Consider the following 24,209-nt stretch of genomic DNA (forward strand, 5'->3'; position numbering starts at 1 on the left):
ATAATTCTTGATAGACTACAAAAATTCAAGGTGGGCTTGGATGCCTTCCGTAAAAAGTATATTATTGCAGGTTGTCAGTACTAGATTTTGTGATGGGACATCGATCCAGGGAACTAGTCTGATATTTTTAGTCATGGAGGAATTTTGCCCCTTGTATAGGTATTCATACCCCCAGAACGTTTCCGCTTATTTTTACGTTGCACCCACAAACATAAATGTATTTTATTGTGATTTTATGTGATATACCAGCATTAAGTAACAAGTATTTGTGAAGTGTAAAGGAAATGATAGATGTTTTTTTAAATATTTAAAACTATAAATCTGTACGTTGTGACGTGTATTTGTATTAAGCCCCTTGTAGTATGATGTCCCTGAGTGACCAATTGCCTCCAGAAGTCACATAATTAGTAAATTGAGTCACCTGTATCATTTATTCTCAGTATAACTACAGCTGTTTTGTGAAGATTTCACGAGTTTTATTTCAGAACATTAGGGATCAAACAGCATCTTGAAAACCAAGGAACCCACCAGACAGATCAGGAATAAAATTGTGGAGAAGAGTAAAGCAGGGTTCAGTTATAAAAAAAAAAATAGCCAAAGCTCTGAACATCTCACTAAGTACTATTCAATCCATCATCAAAAAATAGCAGGAGTATAATGTGGAGACATGAGGGTCAGTGGCTACGGTCGTCCGCTGGCCTGGCTGTCTTCAGAAAGACTGCTCGGACCAGGGCTCATCTCACTGAACGCCTGTACTCGTTCCTTGTGGGCAGAACACTACTCAGACAACACAGGGTGAGGGAACCACACCTTGGGAGGACATTACTGGTTCAGCAACAGGAAAAATCATATTGTACATTTCCAGCAAGAACGCAAGATGGTACAAGCAACAGAGTCTCTCCCATCTGTTGGCTCGCGAGGGATTAGAATCTTTGTGACTTCGGGGCTTCCTGGGCTAACTATCCCAGTCAGCAGCACCTCGCTTTTGATGAGCACCCGCTGAGAGGAGATAGCGGCAAGCTTAGAAAGATGACTCCGCACAGCAAGATATGTAGCTAGGTTACTGAATTGTCCTCACCTGGGTTCTCCAGGCACACTTGTGGTCTCAGCATTGAGCAGTGTAGCAGATCTGTGATCTTCTAGTTAAAAATGTGGATTTTAGGCTGAAGTCCTGCATAATGAATGTGGAAACAGGAGCAAAGCTCTTTTTATATCACTCAGTTCTCATTTCAGAGTATTGTATCTTACAGGATTGGTGGGAGATGGCTGTTCTCTCATTGGTTCAGTTCAATTCAACTGCATAATATTCCTCTAATTGACATAGTCAAAGAGGCTGAGGCAATCCATATTTAACAGGCAATAGGGCTCCGGTTAGTCTGACATTAAACAATGGCTAACGTCTCTTGATTTGGCAATCAAAGAAACAAAGGGTCTGCCCTAATTAAGAACAGTTCACCCCTCACACAAATCTCCAGATGCTTAGTTGTCAGATATAGCACAACTGCAAAACGACAAAGACATGGCCGTTCACTTAAACTGAGATTCCAAGCAAAAAGAGCAGTAATTATAGAGAAGCAGCCAAGAGGCCTATGGTCAGAGGAAAAGCAGGAGAGATCCAGAGCTCAAGGGGAGACTCTGTCCACAGGACAACTATAAGTCACACACTCCACAAAATTGGTCTTTATAGAATAATGGATATTTTTTAAAAGCAAAAGAATAAGAATTGAAAATTGCTTCACAGACGTCTTCATCCAACTTACCTGAGATAGAGCTGTTTTATAAAGTAGAAGGGGCAATAATGTCACCTCTAGATGTGTAAAGCAGGTAGACACGTCCCCCAAGAGACTGGCAACAGTAATTCCAGTGAAAGGAGGTCCAGCAAAGTATTCACTCAGGGGGCTGAATACTAATGCACATCCCAATTTTCAGAGTTAAATTTTTTAACATATTTAGAAATTCATGTAAAATTTCCTTTATACAGTTAGGTCCAGAAATATTTGGACAGTGACACAAGTTTTGTTATTTTAGCTGTTTACAAAAACAAGTTCAGAAATACAATTATATATATAATATGGGCTGAAAGTGCACACTCCCAGCTGCAATATGAGAGTTTTCACATCCAAATCGGAGAAAGGGTTTAGGAATCATAGCTCTGTAATGCATAGCCTCCTCTTTTTCAAGGGACCAAAAGTAATTGGACAAGGGACTCTAAGGGCTGCAATTAACTCTGAAGGCGTCTCCCTCGTTAACCTGTAATCAATGAAGTAGTTAAAAGGTCTGGGGTTGATTACAGGTGTGTGGTTTTGCATTTGGAAGCTGTTGCTGTGACCAGACAACATGCGGTCTAAGGAACTCTCAATTGAGGTGAAGCAGAACATCCTGAGGCTGAAAAAAAAGAAAAAATCCATCAGAGAGATAGCAGACATGCTTGGAGTAGCAAAATCAATAGTCGGGTACATTCTGAGAAAAAAGGAATTGACTGGTGAGCTTGGGAACTCAAAAAGGCCTGGGCGTCCACGGATGACAACAGTGGTGGATGATCGCCGCATACTTTCTTTGGTGAAGAAGAACCCGTTCACAACATCAACTGAAGTCCAGAACACTCTCAGTGAAGTAGGTGTATCTGTCTCTAAGTCAACAGTAAAGAGAAGACTCCATGAAAGTAAATACAAAGGGTTCACATCTAGATGCAAACCATTCATCAATTCCAAAAATAGACAGGCCAGAGTTACATTTGCTGAAAAACACCTCATGAAGCCAGCTCAGTTCTGGAAAAGTATTCTATGGACAGATGAGACAAAGATCAACCTATACCAGAATGATGGGAAGAAAAAAGTTTGAAGAAGAAAGGGAACGGCACATGATCCAAGGCACACCACATCCTCTGTAAAACATGGTGGAGGCAACATGATGGCATGAGCATACATGGCTTTCAATGGCACTGGGTCACTTGTGTTTATTGATGACATAACAGCAGACAAGAGTAGCTGGATGAATTCTGAAGTGTACCGGGATATACTTTCAGCCCAGATTCAGCCAAATGCCGCAAAGTTGATCGGACGGCGCTTCATAGTACAGATGGACAATGACCCCAAGCATACAGCCAAAGCTACCCAGGAGTTCATGAGTGCAAAAAAGTGGAACATTCTGCAATGGCCAAGTCAATCACCAGATCTTAACCCAATTGAGCATGCATTTCACTTGCTCAAATCCAGACTTAAGACGGAAAGACCCACAAACAAGCAAGACCTGAAGGCTGCGGCTGTAAAGGCCTGGCAAAGCATTAAGAAGGAGGAAACCCAGCGTTTGGTGATGTCCATGGGTTCCAGACTTAAGGCAGTGATTGCCTCCAAAGGATTCGCAACAAAATATTGAAAATAAAAATATTTTGTTTGGGTTTGGTTTATTTGTCCAATTACTTTTGACCTCCTAAAATGTGGAGTGTTTGTAAAGAAATGTGACAATTCCTACAATTTCTATCAGATATTTTTGTTCAAACCTTCAAATTAAACGTTACAATCTGCACTTGAATTCTGTTGTAGAGATTTCATTTCAAATCCAATGTGGTGGCATGCAGAGCCCAACTCGCGAAAATTGTGTCACTGTCCAAATATTTCTGGACCTAACTGTACTTCACAAATGTTGGATATTTTGTGTTTTTATCACATAAAACCCCAATAAAATCCGTTTTTTATGGCTGTAATGTGAAAAAATGTGGAAAAGTTCACCGGGTGTGAATAGTTTTTCTTGCACCATTTTGAAGAATTTGAAACAAAAAATTAATAAAGAGAAGACAAAAAAAAAGTGACTTAGACAAAACCCAACAGAATTGATGAGTTGGATGTAAGTTTTGTGGTGCGGAGCCCGTTATACCGGCAGACAGGATGTGACCGGAGGCAGAAATATTCAGAGAAGGGAAAGATTTTACACTTTCTAGATAAATCCTCTCTTCCCGGGATGTAACGGCCTCTAATGCCGGGATCACACGGCCGGATAAAGAATCATCACAGCTTCATCCAGAAAACTAGGGCAAGTCTTTTCTTATTTGTCGTCCATATACAATCCGGTATTTACAGCCGCTATTAATAATTTACAAAACCATTTACAGCTTCCTCCATTACAGAACTGCAATGTACCCGTAACACAATGTCTGCTGTATGGTGGAGCTGGTGGGAATCTGATGGTTTGTGCAGACATAGACCTGAATGGATGAGTCTCCTCCGATTTACAGAAGGCACTAGAGGATGCTGGGATTATTCTCACACGCAGATTCAGTCAGTGAGAAAGAAAATCCTCATCTGCACTGCCACATCCAATAACAATGGTCTGAGGGCGAGACGTTGTGTTATTTTATGGACAGCACTGAAAATAAAGTAGTGTGAACGAGGACTAAAAGGAATCATCAAAGGTCTAATCTCTCCTAATCCTGCCATCTCCACCGCTCTCATTACACAAGTATAACACATATAATACTGGAGGATAAAACAAGACTGAGCACAAGACCTTCACAGCCGTCTACACATCATAGGGAGATTTCATGGCCCCTTCTCTCCATCTACCTGAGGATCCTGAGGAACATCGGGATCTTCTTGTTTACAGTCCTGTGGGAGAAGAGGACGGGGACATCTCTCTGGTGTTGTCCTCTTACTGGATAGAGCTGGAGGAGACACATACAGGGACTGAATTCATTCCTTACATACAGATAATTATAGGCCGTGTGTATTTAGTCCTGTCTATTACCTGGTGATGTGAGGGGCTGGGGAACCTCCATCATGACGTCCTTGTACAGATCTTTGTGTCCTCCTAAATACTCCCACTCCTCCATGGAGAAATAGACGGTGACGTCCTGACACCTTATAGGAACCTGACACATACAATGATACCGTCACCCCCGATCCCTTCATAGCGTTACTGTATAATAATGTCCCAGCATTCCCAGCAGTGTCACCTCTCCAGTCAGCAGCTCAATCATCTTGTAGGTGAGTTCTAGGATCTTCTGGTCATTGATGTCCTCATGTATCGGGGGGTGAGGTGGAGGCCCCGTGATTGGGCTCAGGGGTCTTCCCCATCCCTCAGACACAGGGGCCTGACAGCGCTCACTAGAGGTCTTCTTCACTACTGTGTAATCCTGGTTATGGAGAGACACAGTAATAAATCTCACTCCAGACATTTCCAGAGTCCTCACCTCTCCAGTTCTGTCCATCTGTTATTCCCATAGATAAGAATGATGTAATGTGACCTCATCAGAATCTCTCACCTCTCCAGTAAGCCGGAAGAGGATCTCTAGGATGAGGTGTAATATCCTCTCCGCCATCTTGTCCCTGTCCATATCCATCCTTCACGGGGCAATCAGGAGAATTCTCTTATATAGAAGATCTCCACTGAGAGGATCCGATATTGTAGGGACCTGAATGGGGAGAAGATGACGATGTAACATCATAGAGAATCCGCTGTAATAATACAATTACTGGAGATAATAAGGGGAAACATATAATGAGAACATTCTGGGGAAATATTATATTGTGTGGGGACAGAAAGGGGCCAAGGACCGAGGGCAGAAAGGAGCCGAGGACCGAGGGCAGAAAGGAACCGAGGACCGAAAGGAGCCGAGGGCAGAAAGGAGCCGAGGACCGAGGGCAGAATAGAGCCGAGGACCGAGGGCAGAATAGAGCCGAGAACTGAGGGCAGAAAGGGGCCGAGAACTGAGGGCAGAGAGGGGCTGAGGACAGAGGGCAGAGAGGGGCTGAGGACAGAGGGCAGAGAGGGGCCGAGGACCAAGAGCAGAGAGGGCCCAAGGGCAGAAAGGGGCTAAGGGCCGAGGGCAGAAAGGGGCCGAGGACAGAGGGCAGAAAGGGGCCGACTAATTACAATTACAACTAATTGTATAGAAAATAGTTCCGGCACACTTCAAAAAATGCAAGAGAGCAATATAATGCTTCAAAGTATTTTATTTTACTTGTGCATAGGCAAAAAAAATGTCCAACGTTTCGACCATCAATTTTGTTTTTTGTCAAGGACAAGAGGATCTAATGTAACAAAAACATAACAGATTCTTTTAGATGATGAACAGTCAATAACATACATTACAAAGCTTTATACAAAACATCACTAATGTAAAGAATGCATCAAACTGACGCTATAAGACAATAAAGGAACAATAATGTGATGATTTGCACAAATACATGAAAAAAGTTGAATGATTGAGTTTATACAATTTATGAATTAATATTAATTATTCTCATTTAAATGGAACAAATGCCAGACTGGTCAAAATTATGCCAAGATTCCGAAATATAATAAATAGTGTCCACACAGCTAAGAAAAAAAATGAGTGACAAAAGGTTTCTCAATCTACAAACTGTGGCTTCTCGATGGGTATATGAGGATATGAGGATATGGGGTGAACAGCCTAAGATGAGTAAGCAGAAAAATAAAATAAAAATGTAAAAATGTAAGAGTACAATATAAAAGAAACAGTGCTACACTTATATTTGGGTACACACCGATGATTTATTTTTTTTTGCCTATGCACAAGTAAAATAAAATACTTTGAAGCATTATATTCCTCTCTCGCATTTTATTGAAGTGTGCCAGAACTATTTTCTATACAATTAGTTCTATTTTTCCGTGCACCTTTTTTTCTCACAGTGAAGCCAGGTTTATCCTGTATTTTGATTACGGTATATATTTTTTCCCTGAGCTCCTTTGTCTCATTATTTGACAATCCTCGTGTCTTTTACTACCTTTTCAGATAATGCCAAAGAAGTAACGAATATATTATCCAAGGTCAACATTCCAAATGCATTTTTATCAGTTCCCACTGAGGAGGTACGCTCTCGGGATTACGAGAAGGAACTGAGGAGACAGACAGCACTGGAACTTCATTGCGCCACTCTGGCCGAATACCATAGAGTACAAAGGATTCCCAGGGGATTGAGAGAACCCTTGAGACTCACTTTGTTTTCGGACAATCCAGAATACTGTTCGAAGTTTGAGAGCATCATCAACAAATGTTCAATGAACATCATTATTTTAACCATTGAATATTTACAAAAAGAAATTGAAACATTGGGTCTTAATTCCATTCCATAAAAGAGCAGTTAACAAACACTATCCCTAACACCGAATGGGAGAAGATTAAATCTAAGACTAAAGGTACCGTCACGCTTTAGCAACGCAGCAGCGATCCCACCAGCGATCTGACCTGGTCAGGATCGCTGCTGCGTCGCTACATGGTCGCTGGTGAGCTGTCAATCAGGCAGATCTCACCAGCAACCAGTCCCCAGCCAGCAGCGACGTGGAAGCGATGCTGCGCTTGCAGGGAGCCGGCGTCTGGAAGCTGCGGACACTGGTAACCACGGTAAACATCGGGTAACCAAGCGCTTGTTACCCGATATATACCTTGGTTACCAGCGCACACCGCTTAGCGCTGGCTCCCTGCACTCCTAGCCAGAGTACACATCGGGTTAATTACCTGATATGTACTCCGGCTACATGTGCAGGGAGCAGGGAGCCGGCACTGGCAGCGTGAGAGCGGCGGACGCTAGTAACTAAGTTAAATATCGGGTAACCAAGGAAAGGGCTTCCCCTGGTTACCCGATATTTACCTTGGTTACAAGCTTACCGCAGGCTGCCAGACGCCGGCTCCCTGCTCCCTGCACATTCAGATCTTTGCTCTCTCGCTGTCGCACACAGCGATGTGTGCTTCACAGCGGGAGAGCAACGTCTAAAAAATGAACCAGCACTGTGTGTATCGAGCAGCGATTTCACAGCAGGGGCCAGATCGCTGCTCAGTGTCACACACAGCGAGATCGCTAATGAGGTCACTGCTGCGTCACAAAAGCCGTGACTCAGCAGCGATCTCGCTATTGTGAGAAGTACCCCTAAAGAAACCATTACAGAATTTAGAAAAACCCTACAGGAGAAAAAGAGATCTAAATTTGTTCGGGACCAGGAAGATTATTCCAAAGATCAGGTGTATCAATGGTGGTTCTCCGACGAGGCTCCAAGACAATCTACAACTTACAGTCGTTATCCTTCTTCATCCAGTTCAGAAGGTGACCAGTACACTACTCGCCAAACTCGTTTTTTAGGACCAAGACAAAAACGAGGAAAACGAGGCATAGCAAGAGGAGGCACAGGAACATCGACATACCACATACACACTCACAGGTACGACAAATTTAGTGTAAAATATATTATCTCACAATTTGTCATTCATTGAGTCACAGGTTCTTCAGAAAGGGTTATCTTTTTGTCCAACTCCAGCTTTTAATACATTTCAGCTTGATCAAGAGATGAGAAGATTTTTTAGATTGTTAAAAAAGTTGTCCAGTTACCAAAACTGATTTTTTTTTTTCTGATAAATCTTGCTAATATGTGCCCCTCAACACATCTATTATGTTTTTTCAGCAAAATTACCTTTTATTGTGCACTAGCAGCACATGCTCATTGCTGGCTCCAGCTCTGATGGGGTTAATCTCTCCTCTGACTTCCTGTGTTCAGTTCCTACAAGTCCCAGAATTCTTTGTGGCTCTAGGGCGGTGTCTGGCTTATCTAACACACCCATTGTGTCTAATACACCCACTCTGCTCCAACCCAAACCCTTCTCCCTGCCTCTTCCCAGTGGATGCACTGAGATCAATCATACTGAGACAGCAACAGCTCTACACAGCCAGGGGAAGAAAGTGTGTGTGCGCGTATATACAGTGTGTGTGTGCGCGTATATACAGTGTGTGTGTGTATATACAGTGTGTGTGCGTATATATACAGTGTGTGTGTGAGTGTGTATGTGTGTGTGTATGTCATACTCACCTGTCTGCAGGGTCCCGGTGCCATGCCTGCTTCCAGCCCCTGTCTCGGTAGCGCCGCTCTGGCTGTGTGCAGTCTCCCCGGGGCACGTACGAAGCTTGCAGGACCTGGCGGTGGATCACCTGATGCAGTCACCTGACGCATCAGCTGATCGATTCTCGTGCTGTCGCCGGCTTTTTCGCGCCCGGCCGGCTATCAGCTGATCCTGCCGTCAGGGGACTTCATCAGCTGATTACCGGCCGCTCCTGCAGTGATGGGCCAGGATCAGACTCCGCTGCAGGAGCTGCCGGTAATCAGCACATAAGTGAGTATGTATTTATTTATTTTTTTTTGCACTGATGCATCAGCTGATTGTATAATCGGCTTTTATACAATCAGCTGAAGTGTGATGTGATTCACGTAGTTTAACCTGACACATCATCTGATAGCTTTGCCTTCCAGCAAACCGATCAGATGATATTGGATCCAGATTGGACGGCGCGGGACCCTAACCCAGGATTACTGCGGAGGGGGGTTTATTTCAATAAAGATGGAGTCACTAATTGTGTTGTGTTTTATTTCTAATAAAAATATTTTTCTGTGTGTCGTGTTTTTTTTTTTATCATTACTAGAAATTCATGGTGGCCATGTCTAATATTGGCGTGACACCATGAATTTCGGGCTTAGGGCCAGCTGATAATATACAGCTAGCCATAACTCCATTATTACCTAGCTAGCCACCCGGCATCAGGGCAGCTGGAAGAGTTGGATACAGCGCCAGAAGATGGCGCTTCTATGAAAGCGCCATTTTCTGGGGTGGCTGCGGACTGCAATTCGCAGTGGGGGTGCCCAGAAAGCTTGGGCATCCTTCACTGTGGATTCCAATCCCCAGCTGCCTAGTTGTACCCGGCTGGACACTAAAATTAGGCGAAGCTTACGTCATTTTTTTTTTAAAATTATTTCATGAAATTCATGAAATAATTAAAAAAAAAAAAGGGCTTCTCTATATTTTTGGTTCCCAGCCGGGTACAAATAGGCAGCTGGGGTTTGGGGGCAGCCCGTACCTGCCTGCTGTACCCGGCTAGCATACAAAAATATGGCGAAGCCCATGTCATTTTTTTTTCTTTTTGGGTAAAAAACTGCATACAGCCCTGGATGGAGGATGCTGAGCCTTGTAGTTCTGCAGCTGCTGTCTGCTCTCCTGCATACACTAGTGAATGGAGGATGCTGAGCCTTGTAGTTCTGCAGCTGCTGTCTGCTCTCCTGCATACAATGAACATTTTGAAGAAGGAAATGACATCAGACCCTTTTTTTTTTTTTTCATCAACAATCTTTAATGGCATTGTGCACTGATTAAAAACGCAGTGAGCAAAAACGCAGCAAAAAAGGCACCAAATCGCGGCAAAAACGTGACATGCAGCACCGCAGGTGACAGAGCAGAGCAAGTTGGTGACATGTTCTGCTCTGACACATAGTGTGCTGCATGTCACTGTATCCACTCTGGGACTTGTTGTGCAGGTGACCGGATGATACATGTCACTAACTTGCTCCACTCTGTGACTTCTGCTGCATTGTTCCAACTGTATACACTCTCACCTGAACAAGTCTCAGAGTGGGGCAGTTAGTGACATGTATCATCCGGTCACCTGCACAACAAGTCCCAGAGTGGTGAAAGATAGTGACATGCAGCACACTATGTGTCAGAGCAGAGCATGTCACTGTCTCCACTCCGCTGACCTCACAGCCCGTACACGCTGCGATGGATGCAGGGGGACACAGAACAAGTAATCGGCCGACACTGGAGTCATCTGATTACTTGGGATGAATTGAGCAGTAAAATGCTCTGGTGCTCGATGGGCGAAGCCCATGCCGATTTTTTTTTTAAAAAAATTCATTAAAAATAAAAAAACAAAAAAAAATCACTTTTTGTGGGCTCCCGCTGCATTTTCTATTGCTAAGGGTAACCAAAGCAGCTACTGGCTGCTAGCCCCCGCTGCTTGGTGTTACTTTCACTGGCAATAGAAATGCAGGGAAGCATTTTTTTTTTTTATAAAGGTTTTTCCCTGAAAACGTTTTTAAGAAAATGACGTGGGCTTCGCCATATTTTTGTATGCTAGCCAGGTACAGCAGGCAGCTACGGGCTGCCCCCAACCCCCAGCTGCCTAGTTGTACCCGGCTGGGAACCAAAAATATAGAGAAGCCCTTTTTTTCATGAATTTCATGAAATAATTAAAAAAAAAAATAAAATGATGTGGGCTTCACCAAATTTTTGAGTCCAGCCAGGTACAACTAGGCAGCTGGGGATTGGAATCCACAGTGCAGGGTGCCCAAACTTTCTGGGCCCCCCACTGCGAATTGCAGTCCACAGCTGCCCCAGAAAATGGCGCTTTCATAGAAGCGCCATCTTCAGGCGCTGTATCGAACTCCTCCAGTGGCCCTGGTGGCAGGTGGCACGCTGGGTAATAAGGGGTTAATACCAGCTATGTTTTACCAGCTGGTATAAAGCCCGAGATTCTTAATGTCAGGCCAAGTTTAACCTGGCCATTAAGAATCTCCAACAAAGGGTTTAAAAAAAAAAAAAAAGACATCACACAGAGAAAAATACTTTATTAGAAATAAATACACAGACACAGTAGGGACTCCATGTTTATTACTCCCTCTCACCCTCCACAATGGAGAGATTTCTGTACTGACCATGCCAGGAGAGAGCGAGGAAAAGAGAGCGAGCGGGGGGGGGAGAAGAGAGCGAGTGAGGGAGAAGAGAGAGAGGGGGGGAGAGAAGAGAGAGAGGGGGGGAGAGAAGAGAGAGAGGGGGGGAGAGAAGAGAGAGAGGGGGGGGAGAAGAGAGAGAGGGGGGAGAAGAGAGAGAGGGGGGGGAGAAGAGAGAGAGAGGGGGGGGGAGAAGAGAGAGAGGGGGGGAGAAGAGAGAGAGGGGGAGAAGAGAGAGAGGGGGAGAAGAGAGAGAGGGGGGGAGAGAGAGAGGGGGAGGAGAGAGAGGGAGCGGGGGGAGAGAGGGAGGGGGGGGGAGAGAGAGGGAGGGGGGGGAGAGAGAGGGGGGGGGAGAGAGAGGGAGGGGGGGGAGAGAGGGAGAGAGGGAGGGGGGGAGAAGAGAGAGGGGGGGAGAAGAGAGAGGGGGGGAGAAGAGAGAGAGGGGGGGAGAGAGAGAGAGAGGGGGGGAGAAGAAGAGAGAGAGGGGCGGGAGAAGAGAGAGAGAGGGGGGGAGAAAGAGAGAGAGAGGGGGGAGAAGAGAGAGAGAGGGGGGAGAAGAGAGAGAGGGGGGGAGAGAGGGAGGGGGGGAGAGAGGGGGGGAGAAGAGAGGGAGGGGAGGGGGAAGAGAGGGAGGGGGGGGGGAGAAGAGAGAGAGAGGGGGGGAGAAGAGAGAGAGAGTGGGGGAGAAGAGAGAGAGGGGGGGGAGAAGAGAGAGAGGGGGGAGAGAGAAGAGAGAGAGGGGGGGAGAAGAGAGAGAGGGGGGGGAGAAGAGAGGGAGGGGGGAGAGAGGGAGGGGGGGAGAAGAGAGAGAGGGGGGAGAGAGAGGGAGGGGGGGAGAGAGGGAGGGGGGGGAGAAGAGAGAGAGAGGGGGGGAGAAGAGAGTGGGGAAAGAAGAGGGGGGGGGCAGAGGTGCTCTGTCACCACTGTCTCCACTCTGTGACTTGTGGTGCAGGTGACAGAGTGCAGACAGTTGGTCCCATGCAGCAGGACAGATGGCAGAGCACAGCGGTGACATGCCTGTCAGTGTCCTTGCTGCTGGGAGGAGCAGATGATCACACTGCCCGACACCGGCCGCTCTCCTGACATCGCAGCAGAGCGGGGCGGGTGGACAGTGTGATCACATACCTTACGTGCAGGGGGGGGATTCAGCTGAAGAACACCCCCCCTGCACTGCACACTGGCGCCCCGTGTCTCACCATCTGCAGGATGCCGGCTCCACACTGACGTCCTCCGGATCCTCCCCTCGTTGCTGAGCTGTGACGTGCGGTAGTCACCGCCCACAGCCCTGTCACTCAATCTGAGTGGCGCCGGCATCCTGTGACGTACCCGTCTTGTTTGAGAGCCCCGGAAATGCCGGGACGTCAGAGGATGCCGGCGGCCACAGCTCCAGGGGGTCATGTGACAGGCACTGAGCGTGCAGCATAGCGCCGCTCAGTGCCAGAAATGGAAATACAAGCCAATGGAGAAAATACCTAGAATTGTAAGTAGAACTTCGACAGAAATAAAAAAAATGGGTGAACCACCCCTTTAAGGCTTAAGGTACATTTTGGGACTGAAAGTGGGACTCAGACTCACACAACTGAAATAGAGCAAGGTAACACATTGCAATTGAGACAGTTAAATCTCAGAATTCCGAGTTCATTCAACCCCCCCCAAGATATATCATCCAGTAGAAACCTACATTTCTCTGGTAACTAATGACATTGACAACACGTTAAAATCAGTAGAAGGTGCAAATTTAAGGTCAGACATAATAGTTCGGCGGAAAAAAACAGGGCGATTCAAAGCCTTAAGAATAATCATAAAATCATCATAAAACCTGCTGACAAAGGAGGGGCAATAGTGGTAATGGACAGAGTCTATTATATTGAAGAGTTACATGGCCAACTAGAAGACAGAAATACATACTTACCTATTTCAAGAGATCCTACATCCCATATACAGTCACTCATTAAGAACATGCAGATTCATATTTAGACAATAAAACAATAGATGCTAAATTGGCGGAGTACCTCATTAAAACACATCCCAGTACACCAGTAATTTATACCCGCCCGAAAATTCACAAAAATCTTCAACAACCTCCGGGTCGTTCCATAGTGGCTTCAACTGAGTCTGTCCTTTCTCCCCTGGCCATCACAGTAAAGAAGATTTTAACACCGCTTGTCCCAAAGATAACATCATATTTGAAGGACACTTCTGATTTTTTATCTACATCAGTTTGAGTCAATTCCACCGGGCAGTCTTTTAGTTACACTTGATGTAAATAGTCTTTATAGAACATCATGATGGTCTGGTAGCGGTTGATTGGTTTCTTGAAAGACATAGAGTTTTGAGTACTTCGTAGGAACTTTCTGTAAGGACCTTCTCCAACTGGTCCTCGAGAATAATATTTTTCTTTTTCAAGACCAGTTTTTTCTACTGGGGCACTGCGATGGGGTCAAATTTAGCGCCCCCTTATGCCAATATTTACATGGCATGCTTTGAGGAAAATCACATTTATAATCACCCTCTGTGGATTAAGCATGCTATTACCTGAAAAAGGTACATAGATGATATCTTCACTATTTGGCGGGGGGATATGGACTCTTTAATTAAGTTTCATCAAGAAATTAATACATATAGACCTGGTCTCACATTCACTAACCACTTGGACTCTGACAATATCAATTTTCTTGATACCCTGGTAATTCTCTCTAACGATGGAAGATTAAAAACAGATTTGTATGTGAAACCCACAGACAGAAATAACCTACTTCATTATACAAGCTGCCATCCAAAACACACTAAACATGGGTTACCGATCTCTCAACACAAGAGCGTAGAAAGAATCGTATCTGATTGTATACAACGGAATGTTAGAGCTACTGAAATGAGCCAAAAAATTCATAGCAAGAGGTTATCCCGAAGATATTGCTAACATAAAAATGACTCAAAGGCCACACACCATACAAAATTCATCTGGAATACCCTGTATAAATACATATCATCCCTTTTCACCTTTGAAAAAAAATATCATTTTCAAACATTGGCCACTCCTAAAAACGGCTTATCCGATAATACGTGAATTCTCAGAGCCCCCACTATTTTGCAACAAGAGACCCAAAAATCTTAAGGACAGTCTAGTTAGAACCGACATAGGCCCTCAAAAGACTGCTCCTCGTCAAACCTTCCTAGGCATTCCTAGGAAAGGTAATTTTCCTTGTCATCACTGTATACAATGCAATAATCTCACTAGGGGCGATACATTTACCCATCCTTTTTCAGGTCGTGTATTCCCTATTCACGGGTTTTTCACATGTGATTCTTCATTCGTAGTTTACCTGATTAAATGTCCTTGTGGTCTCGGATATGTTGGGGAAACAACCCAACATATCCGAGACAGAATTAGCAAACACAAATCATCCATCAGATGCAAACAACTCTTCTTCCCGTACCTCATCATTGCATAACACACGGCCATACGATCGCACAACTCAAATATCAGGTGATCGAACATGTGCCCCCGATGAGAAGGGGTGGCAACAGGGTACGTATCCTCAAAGAGGAGGAGGCATATTGGATACACACACTTAAGACCCTGGAACCAAGGGGTCTTAATAGAGAATATGAGGTTTTCACTTAATTATTTTCTCATATGCCGTTTTGTTCACTGATGTAGAGATTATAAAGGGCATTTATCCTTACAGATCTGTTTTACTATCATATCAATGTTGAGCATGTTATTTACATATTATTTCAACTGATTGAGTAACCTAATAATATACTGACTTATATTCCTATATTACTATATATTCTATATGGCCGTGGATGAGGTTCCTTTGTATGTATAGATCTAAATATCTATTAACACGTGTTTTGTCACTTAAGTAAATAGACTTGTATTATAAATGTTCTCCCTTTTCTCCTTCCAGGCTCCCCTTGTCACCTGAATCAGGCCCCCTCTATAAGCACGATTAGCCTGTCACTATCACTACGGCACCTTATCATCCAGCGCATCTCCTGTATTCCATCATCCAGCACATCTCCTGTATTCCATCATCCAGCACATCTCCTGTATTCCATCATCCAGCACATCTCCTGTATTCCATCATCCAGCACATCTCCTGTATTCCATCATCCAGCGCATCTCCTGTATTCCGTCATCCAGCGCATCTCCTGTATTCCATCATCCAGCGCATCTCCTGTATTCCGTCATCCAGCGCATCTCCTGTATTCCGTCATCCAGCGCATCTCCTGTATTCCGTCATCCAGCGCATCTCCTGTATTCCGTCATCCAGCGCATCTCCTGTATTCCATCATCCAGCACATCTCCTGTATTCCATCATCCAGCACATCTCCTGTATTCCATCATCCAGCGCATCTCCTGTATTCCATCATCCAGCACATCTCCTGTATTCCATCATCCAGCACATCTCCTGTATTCCATCATCCAGCACATCTCCTGTATTCCATCATCCAGCACATCTCCTGTATTCCATCATCCAGCACATCTCCTGTATTCCATCATCCAGCACAACTCCTGTATTCCATCATCCAGCACAACTCCTGTATTCCATCATCCAGCACAACTCCTGTATTCCATCATCCAGCACATCTCCTGTATTCCATCATCCAGCGCATCTCCCGTATTCCATCATCCAGCGCATCTCCCGTATTCCATCATCCAGCGCATCTCCCGTATTCCATCATCCAGCACATCTCCCGTATTCCATCATCCAGCACATCTCCCGTATTCCATCATCCAGCACATCTCCCGTATTCCATCATCCAGCACATCTCCTGTATTCCATCATCCAGCACATCTCCTGTATTCCATCATCCAGCACATCTCCTGTATTCCATCATCCAGCACATCTCCTGTATTCCATCATCCAGCACATCTCCTGTATTCCATCATCCAGCACATCTCCTGTATTCTATCATCCAGCTCATCTCCTGTATTCTATCATCCAGCTCATCTCCTGTATTCCATCATCCAGCACATCTCCTGTATTCCATCATCCAGCACATCTCCTGTATTCCATCATCCAGCACATCTCCTGTATTGCATCATCCAGCGCATCTCCTGTATTCCATCATCCAGCGCATCTCCTGTATTCCATCATCCAGCACATCTCCTGTATTCCATCATCCAGCGCATCTCCTGTATTCCATCATCCAGCGCATCTCCTGTATTCCATCATCCAGCGCATCTCCTGTATTCCATCATCCAGCTCATCTCCTGTATTCCATCATCCAGCTCATCTCCTGTATTCCATCATCCAGCACATCTCCTGTATTCCATCATCCAGCACATCTCCTGTATTCCATCATCCAGCACATCTCCTGTATTCCATCATCCAGCACATCTCCTGTATTCCATCATCCAGCACATCTCCTGTATTCCATCATCCAGCACATCTCCTGTATTCCGTCATCCAGGACATCTCCTGTATTCCATCATCCAGCACATCTCCTGTATTCCATCATCCAGCACATCTCCTGTATTCCATCATCCAGCACATCTCCTGTATTCCATCATCCAGCACATCTCCTGTATTCCATCATCCAGCACATCTCCTGTATTCCATCATCCAGCGCATCTCCTGTATTCCATCATCCAGCGCATCTCCTGTATTCCATCATCCAGCGCATCTCCTGTATTCCATCATCCAGCGCATCTCCTGTATTCCATCATCCAGCGCATCTCCTGTATTCCATCATCCAGCGCATCTCCTGTATTCCATCATCCAGCGCATCTCCTGTATTCCATCATCCAGCTCATCTCCTGTATTCCATCATCCAGCTCATCTCCTGTATTCCATCATCCAGCACATCTCCTGTATTCCATCATCCAGCGCATCTCCTGTATTCCGTCATCCAGCGCATCTCCTGTATTCCGTCATCCAGCGCATCTCCTGTATTCCATCATCCAGCGCATCTCCTGTATTCCATCATCCAGCACATCTCCTGTATTCCATCATCCAGCACATCTCCTGTATTCCGTCATCCAGCACATCTCCTGTATTCCGTCATCCAGCACATCTCCTGTATTCCGTCATCCAGCACATCTCCTGTATTCCGTCATCCAGCACATCTCCTGTATTCCGTCATCCAGCACATCTCCTGTATTCCGTCATCCAGGACATCTCCTGTATTCCGTCATCCAGCACATCTCCTGTATTCCGTCATCCAGCACATCTCCTGTATTCCATCATCCAGCACATCTCCTGTATTCCGTCATCCAGCACATCTCCTGTATTCCGTCATCCAGCACATCTCCTGTATTCCATCATCCAGCACATCTCCTGTATTCCATCATCCAGCGCATCTCCTGTATTCCATCATCCAGCGCATCTCCTGTATTCCATCATCCAGCACATCTCCTGTATTCCATCATCCAGCGCATCTCCCGTATTCCATCATCCAGCGCATCTCCCGTATTCCATCATCCAGCACATCTCCCGTATTCCATCATCCAGCACATCTCCCGTATTCCATCATCCAGCACATCTCCCGTATTCCATCATCCAGCACATCTCCCGTATTCCTTCATCCAGCACATCTCCCGTATTCCATCATCCAGCACATCTCCCGTATTCCATCATCCAGCACATCTCCCGTATTCCATCATCCAGCACATCTCCCGTATTCCATCATCCAGCACATCTCCCGTATTCCATCATCCAGCACATCTCCCGTATTCCATCATCCAGCACATCTCCCGTATTCCATCATCCAGCACATCTCCCGTATTCCATCATCCAGCACACCTCCCGTATTCCATCATCCAGCACACCTCCCGTATTCCATCATCCAGCACACCTCCCGTATTCCATCATCCAGCACATCTCCCGTATTCCATCATCCAGCACATCTCCCGTATTCCATCATCCAGCACATCTCCCGTATTCCATCATCCAGCACATCTCCTTTATTCCATCATCCAGCGCATCTCCTGTATTCCATCATCCAGCGCATCTCCTGTATTCCATCATCCAGCGCATCTCCTGTATTCCATCATCCAGCACATCTCCTGTATTCCATCATCCAGCACATCTCCTGTATTCCATCATCCAGCACATCTCCTGTATTCCATCATCCAGCACATCTCCTGTATTCCATCATCCAGCACATCTCCTGTATTCCATCATCCAGCACATCTCCTGTATTCCATCATCCAGCACATCTCCTGTATTCCATCATCCAGCACATCTCCTGTATTCCATCATCCAGAACATCTCCTGTATTCCATCATCCAGCACATCTCCTGTATTCTGTTGACACAAGAAATAAAGAAATTACCACTGCGCATGCGCATCCAGCGCACTGTGAACACCGCTTAGTTTTCATGCCCTTTCTTCGCGCATGCGCCACTCAGTGGTGTGTGCGGTGCATGCGCGGCGTGCGTTCCATGTCCAGGAAATGAATAATGGACGCAGCTCAGAGAATCATATATAAAGGCAGGTCACCGCCGGCACGGCTACACTCCCCTCCACTAGAATCACTCCCTGAATCACCACTGAAGGTATGTACTCATACGAGAGGTCAGTTTCACACAATTGGATCTTGGCCACAGGGGCATTATTTACATACAATGTATATAGCCACTACTGCAGCTACTCTCAGATACTGGATCATCCTAAATAATACACAGGTTGCACCTTTCTTAATCCAGCCTTATATCTCAGTATGGCATATATTAGATTACAATAACCTCTGATAGTAGAGTCTTATGTAGTATCCCCCTGCAGTAATCGGGTATATTACATGACATTAAGCTTATTCCCATGACTAATTCTTTTCCTTTTAACACTATGACTCCTAGGTGCTTTATAGAGCCAGAGATCTAGAAATCGTTGTCACTAATCTCATTTTCTGCATATGCACAGCACTTCAGAAATATGCCCACTGTTACTCTGATTCCAATAAGTCACTATTTTCTCCCCACGTCATTCAGGTCACTAGTGCGCACCCCTCAATTTTTCTTGAATTTACATTGGTTTCTCTGAAGGTCACTTGTGGAGCCGGGAGAAATCTGCCTTCACACAGCAGATTAGTTACCTGCAGCCGGTCACAGGCTTTACCCTGGAATAGGTCCTGTGGATGCAGCTTATATCAATTATGCTTCAATCCATTATATATTGATAATAACACTATATACTTTGTCTATTTCCTCAGATATTGCTCTTATGCCATATCGCTGCTGAAAAAAGAAAGCCACAAAAAACACTTCCTTTAAGAACGATTTGTTACGCAGGGGACGATTGAAATAAAAAATAATAGAATATCAATCGTCGCCCCACGTCCGCCAGGCAGGTGTTAAAGCCACTAAGGACAAAAGAACGGAGTACAGCAACTCAGGAGACAAAGACAGAAACGAAGGAGATGTTTGGTCACGTGTGTAAGGACACGTCTAAACCAAAGGAAAACGCAGATGAGAACGGTCACGTGTGTGTAACGGGGTGTCAGGGGCGCCTCTGGGCTTGTAGTCGTGGCCCCTTCTGTCAGGCTTACCCCTGGCTCCGCCGTCACTATCGGGACGGGAGATGTCTTGGTGGGGCAGAGTGTGGTGGTGCAGATGTCGTCCGACGTATAAACACTCTCCAGGCATGGTTCGATGCAAATAAAAGACATTCTTTATTTCACAACTCTTTCCAAAAACCGGCAGTTACAGATGACTTCACGTTCTTTTCTTAGCTGGGGAAAGCCTGCCCTGACGTCTCCTCCAGTGGGGATGTGCCCGGCTACTCTACTTCACCTGGCTCCCACTTATGGCTACCCACAGCCCGGACCCACACCGGGACTGCTTCGCACTATGAGGTTCCGCCCGCTCCTTTTCTCTCCGGCTTCCCTGTTCTTCCAGCTCCCTTCTTTCTTTCTTTCTTTCTGCCCACTCAGCTCCACACTCTGCCCCTGGCTGTTTCTTCTCTCCTGTCCCAGACACAACTCCTCTCCCTGGCCCCCACCTTTTTCTAACAACTTTTCTCCTCCCTCCCCTTTCTGCTCTGTTTCTGTGGTGACAGCCGTCCCACCCGGCCACTAGGGGAACCACCTACTAAGCACAGTGTATAATCAATAAAACATTTTTATTAAATGACATTAACATTCCGGGATAACTGTAACCTCTTTGTAAGGGGTCTGCCCACCCCTTACATACCTCCCCTCTTTAAGCCTAAGCCTCCCGGCAAGGCATAAATCTAAAACCCCATTTAAAACAAACAAAGTCATTTTAATAAAACGTCAAACATGTTCACCTTAGGGCACCCGCAAGGGGCACACCAGTCCAGCGCCCGGAGTCCCTCCTGGGAGCTCCCGGTCTTAGTCGGTAACGTGCCCGGAGGCTTACAGTAAGCACTCCCGGTCTTTGTAGATTTTCTGCCCGGAGGCTTTTGCAGCACTCCCGGTCTTAGACGGCAGAAGCACAAACTAACAAAGTTTCTTGTAACCACACGGAGGGAACCTCTGGCTCAGTCCAGCATCAGGCTCCTTCCGGGCTTAGCATCTTGAACCGGTTGCAAACAGGAAAACTTTTCCGGCTCTGAACAATGCCGGTATTCAACATAAACAGGTCCACTCTTTTCCCGGTCTCGACAGTTCACTCAGGGTGATAGGCACGCTGCCATTCGAATGCCTCGCTCCGGGGACCAGCCATCATTTCGCGGGCCACGGTCTCGGGCAGCAACCTCTCCTGTACCGGGTCAGGTTCTGGTGATGGAGACTTCCGTTGAAGCTGAGGCGACGGCTGCACTGGGTCCCAAAAGAAACCCCACTCGTCCTTTTCTAGCTCCCGGGCGTATGGTTCTTCCGGGGCCGGAACTGGTACGTGGGTTGAAGATCCCACCGCGGCTGGCGGGGGTATCTCCGGGCACGGGTATGGGGTACCCAGGGGTCTGTCTCCCGACGGCAGCTGTGCCTTGTAGGTGGCTCGGACTTCGGTCGAGGTCTCACCGGTCGCGGCATCCCAGGTAGTGACCCAGGTTACTTTCGTGGGCCGCTCCGGTCCTCCTGGCACAGCCGGTAGAGTAAGGGTAAGTCCTTCTGCGGCCGCAGTCTGCTTCGGCCGTCCTCTCCCCCGGCTGATTTCTACCAGCGCGCCCCCTGTAGCATGCTGTTTTCTCGAGTTCTCCATCTCGTCTTCAGTCAGCGTCTCTGATAATGGCGACGGGGTCAGTGGAGATGCTGGAGGAAGTGGAGGCGGGCCTACTTTTCCCGCTCTTGGGTATACTCCACCCCCAGTCTCACACATCAGATCGACCCCTCCGCGGCGGTTCTTCTTTTTCGTCAAAACACCGCCCACTTCACATATCTTCTTCTTTTTCGCCCTGGGACCAGCACCTCCCCTCTTTGGGCGGAGTACTCCGAACTTCTTTTTCGGCACCGGCCAGCCCCAGGCTCTTCTTTTGGCGCCAATTCTTCCCGCGCTTTCTACGTCCTCGAAGACGACGGCCATCTTGCCGCCATTTTGTGCCCGGTCCAACGCTGCAGGCACTGTTTCTTCTTCCCACCATGGGACTGGGAATCTTCTCCAATGATCCGGATCCTGTGCCCTAGGCACCACTTGATCTCCGGCTTCTTGGGTCCCAGGCATGGAATTCGCATCCTGCCGACTACGCCACATGTAACGGGGTGTCAGGGGCGCCTCTGGGCTTGTAGTCGTGGCCCCTTCTGTCAGGCTTACCCCTGGCTCCGCCGTCACTATCGGGACGGGAGATGTCTTGGTGGGGCAGAGTGTGGTGGTGCAGATGTCGTCCGACGTATAAACACTCTCCAGGCATGGTTCAATGCAAATAAAAGACATTCTTTATTTCACAACTCTTTCCAAAAACCGGCAGTTACAGATGACTTCACGTTCTTTTCTTAGCTGGGGAAAGCCTGCCCTGACGTCTCCTCCAGTGGGGATGTGCCCGGCTACTCTACTTCACCTGGCTCCCACTTATGGCTACCCACAGCCCGGACCCACACCGGGACTGCTTCGCACTATGAGGTTCCGCCCGCTCCTTTTCTCTCCGGCTTCCCTGTTCTTCCAGCTCCCTTCTTTCTTTCTTTCTTTCTGCCCACTCAGCTCCACACTCTGCCCCTGGCTGTTTCTTCTCTCCTGTCCCAGACACAACTCCTCTCCCTGGCCCCCACCTTTTTCTAACAACTTTTCTCCTCCCTCCCCTTTCTGCTCTGTTTCTGTGGTGACAGCCGTCCCACCCGGCCACTAGGGGAACCACCTACTAAGCACAGTGTATAATCAATAAAACATTTTTATTAAATGACATTAACATTCCGGGATAACTGTAACCTCTTTGTAAGGGGTCTGCCCACCCCTTACATGTGTAGGAACATGTCGAAACCGAAAGGTAACCCAGTTAGCATCACTGGCAACCTGGAACATAAACACGGGGCTGGTCACATGTGTACAGGGGCACGTCAGACCGTGAAGGTCACCCAGTTAGTTTCACTGGCAACCTGGAACATAAACACGGGGCCGGTCATGTGCGTGCAGGGGCACGTCAGACCGTGAAGGCTACCCAGTTAGTTTCACTGGCAACCTGGAACATAAACACGGGGCCGGTCACGTGCGTGCAGGGGCACGTCAGACCGTGAAGGTCACCCAGTTAGCGTCACTGGCAACCTGGAACATAAACACGGGGCCGGTCACATGTGTACAGGGGCACGTCAGGCCGTGAAGGTCACCCAGTTAGCGTCACTGGCAACCTGGAACATAAACACGGGGCCGGTCACATGTGTACAGGGGCACGTCAGACCGTGAAGGTCACCCAGTTAGCGTCACTGGGTACCTAAAGCTGGCACACACATACACACAAGTCTGCCACTGCAGACAGGGAGTGTGCGTAGGGGGCACGTCTTGTCTGGAAGGACTCTAATCCCTCACTGTGCCGAGACACAGTTTGTACGCAGATATGAGTACCTGGTACCGGCGCCTGCCCTAAAGTCAGAATCACACTGCACATATACAAGAGTCTGCCACAGGCACTGCAGACTTACATTGGCGCTGGAACCCACTCACTCCTGACAGCAGGGAAAGCAGCCTTCGCTGTCAGCATACAAAATGACGCTCGCGCCCCGATGGGCGGAGCTACACACCTTTTATAGCCGCCACCCTGGCCCAAGCCACATGGCATGTGTTAATGGCGTCGGCTGCAGCCATACAGGGGCTTCCACGTCATTGCTGAAGTCTTGATGACCAATCAGCGGCTGCCACTTCATCGCTGATGTCACTGATGACCAATCAGTGGCCGCCTTGTTATCAATTACATCACGCACATGCTCAGTGTGGCTCCATGAGCACTTAGGCTCAGGATGGTATAAAACTCTAGCCACCTGACGCCTCAAGTGACAGCCAGGTGGCGCTGCAGAGTTAACCGACCCCCAATGTGGGAATCAATGACGGGACTAGGCCGGTTCGAGGCACAACAGAACCCCAAACTGTAACACGATTATGTCCTTATTTTTTCTACACAAGTGCAAAAGGTATATACCTTCTTTTAGTCAACTTTTATTTTTGACAAAAAATTTTAAACAAGTTTTACAGAAACAGATAGACATGTAAAGGAAACATTTCCCAGGTATGCTGTTAGATACATTATGCAACACACAGATGTAATGTCAGGTAGAAAAAAGGGGGGGTATCCCCCCGCACACTTCGGCCCTGAAAAGGAGAAAGAAATCAACCCCACTTATTCGGGCTTCAAATCTGGAACGTATTCCCAAAATCA

General features: G+C 46.8%; 1 protein-coding gene across 1 annotated transcript in view; it reads right to left on the reverse strand.

The window, feature by feature from the left end:
- Window positions 1-24,209, reverse strand: part of LOC142262556 (uncharacterized) — a 49,722-nt gene that overhangs the window by 17,923 nt on the left and 7,590 nt on the right. The window contains exons 2-5 of the mRNA XM_075332174.1: window positions 5,258-5,407; window positions 4,949-5,128; window positions 4,741-4,864; window positions 1,761-1,906 (exon numbers count right to left, since the gene is read on the reverse strand). Coding sequence (XP_075188289.1) covers window positions 1,761-1,906; window positions 4,741-4,864; window positions 4,949-5,128; window positions 5,258-5,335 — 528 coding nt within the window. The 5' untranslated portion in view covers window positions 5,336-5,407. The remainder of the gene's footprint in view (window positions 1-1,760; window positions 1,907-4,740; window positions 4,865-4,948; window positions 5,129-5,257; window positions 5,408-24,209) is intronic.

Source organism: Anomaloglossus baeobatrachus, unplaced genomic scaffold (assembly GCF_048569485.1).
Source record: "Anomaloglossus baeobatrachus isolate aAnoBae1 unplaced genomic scaffold, aAnoBae1.hap1 Scaffold_2473, whole genome shotgun sequence".
Classification (NCBI taxonomy): Eukaryota; Metazoa; Chordata; class Amphibia; order Anura; family Aromobatidae; genus Anomaloglossus; species Anomaloglossus baeobatrachus.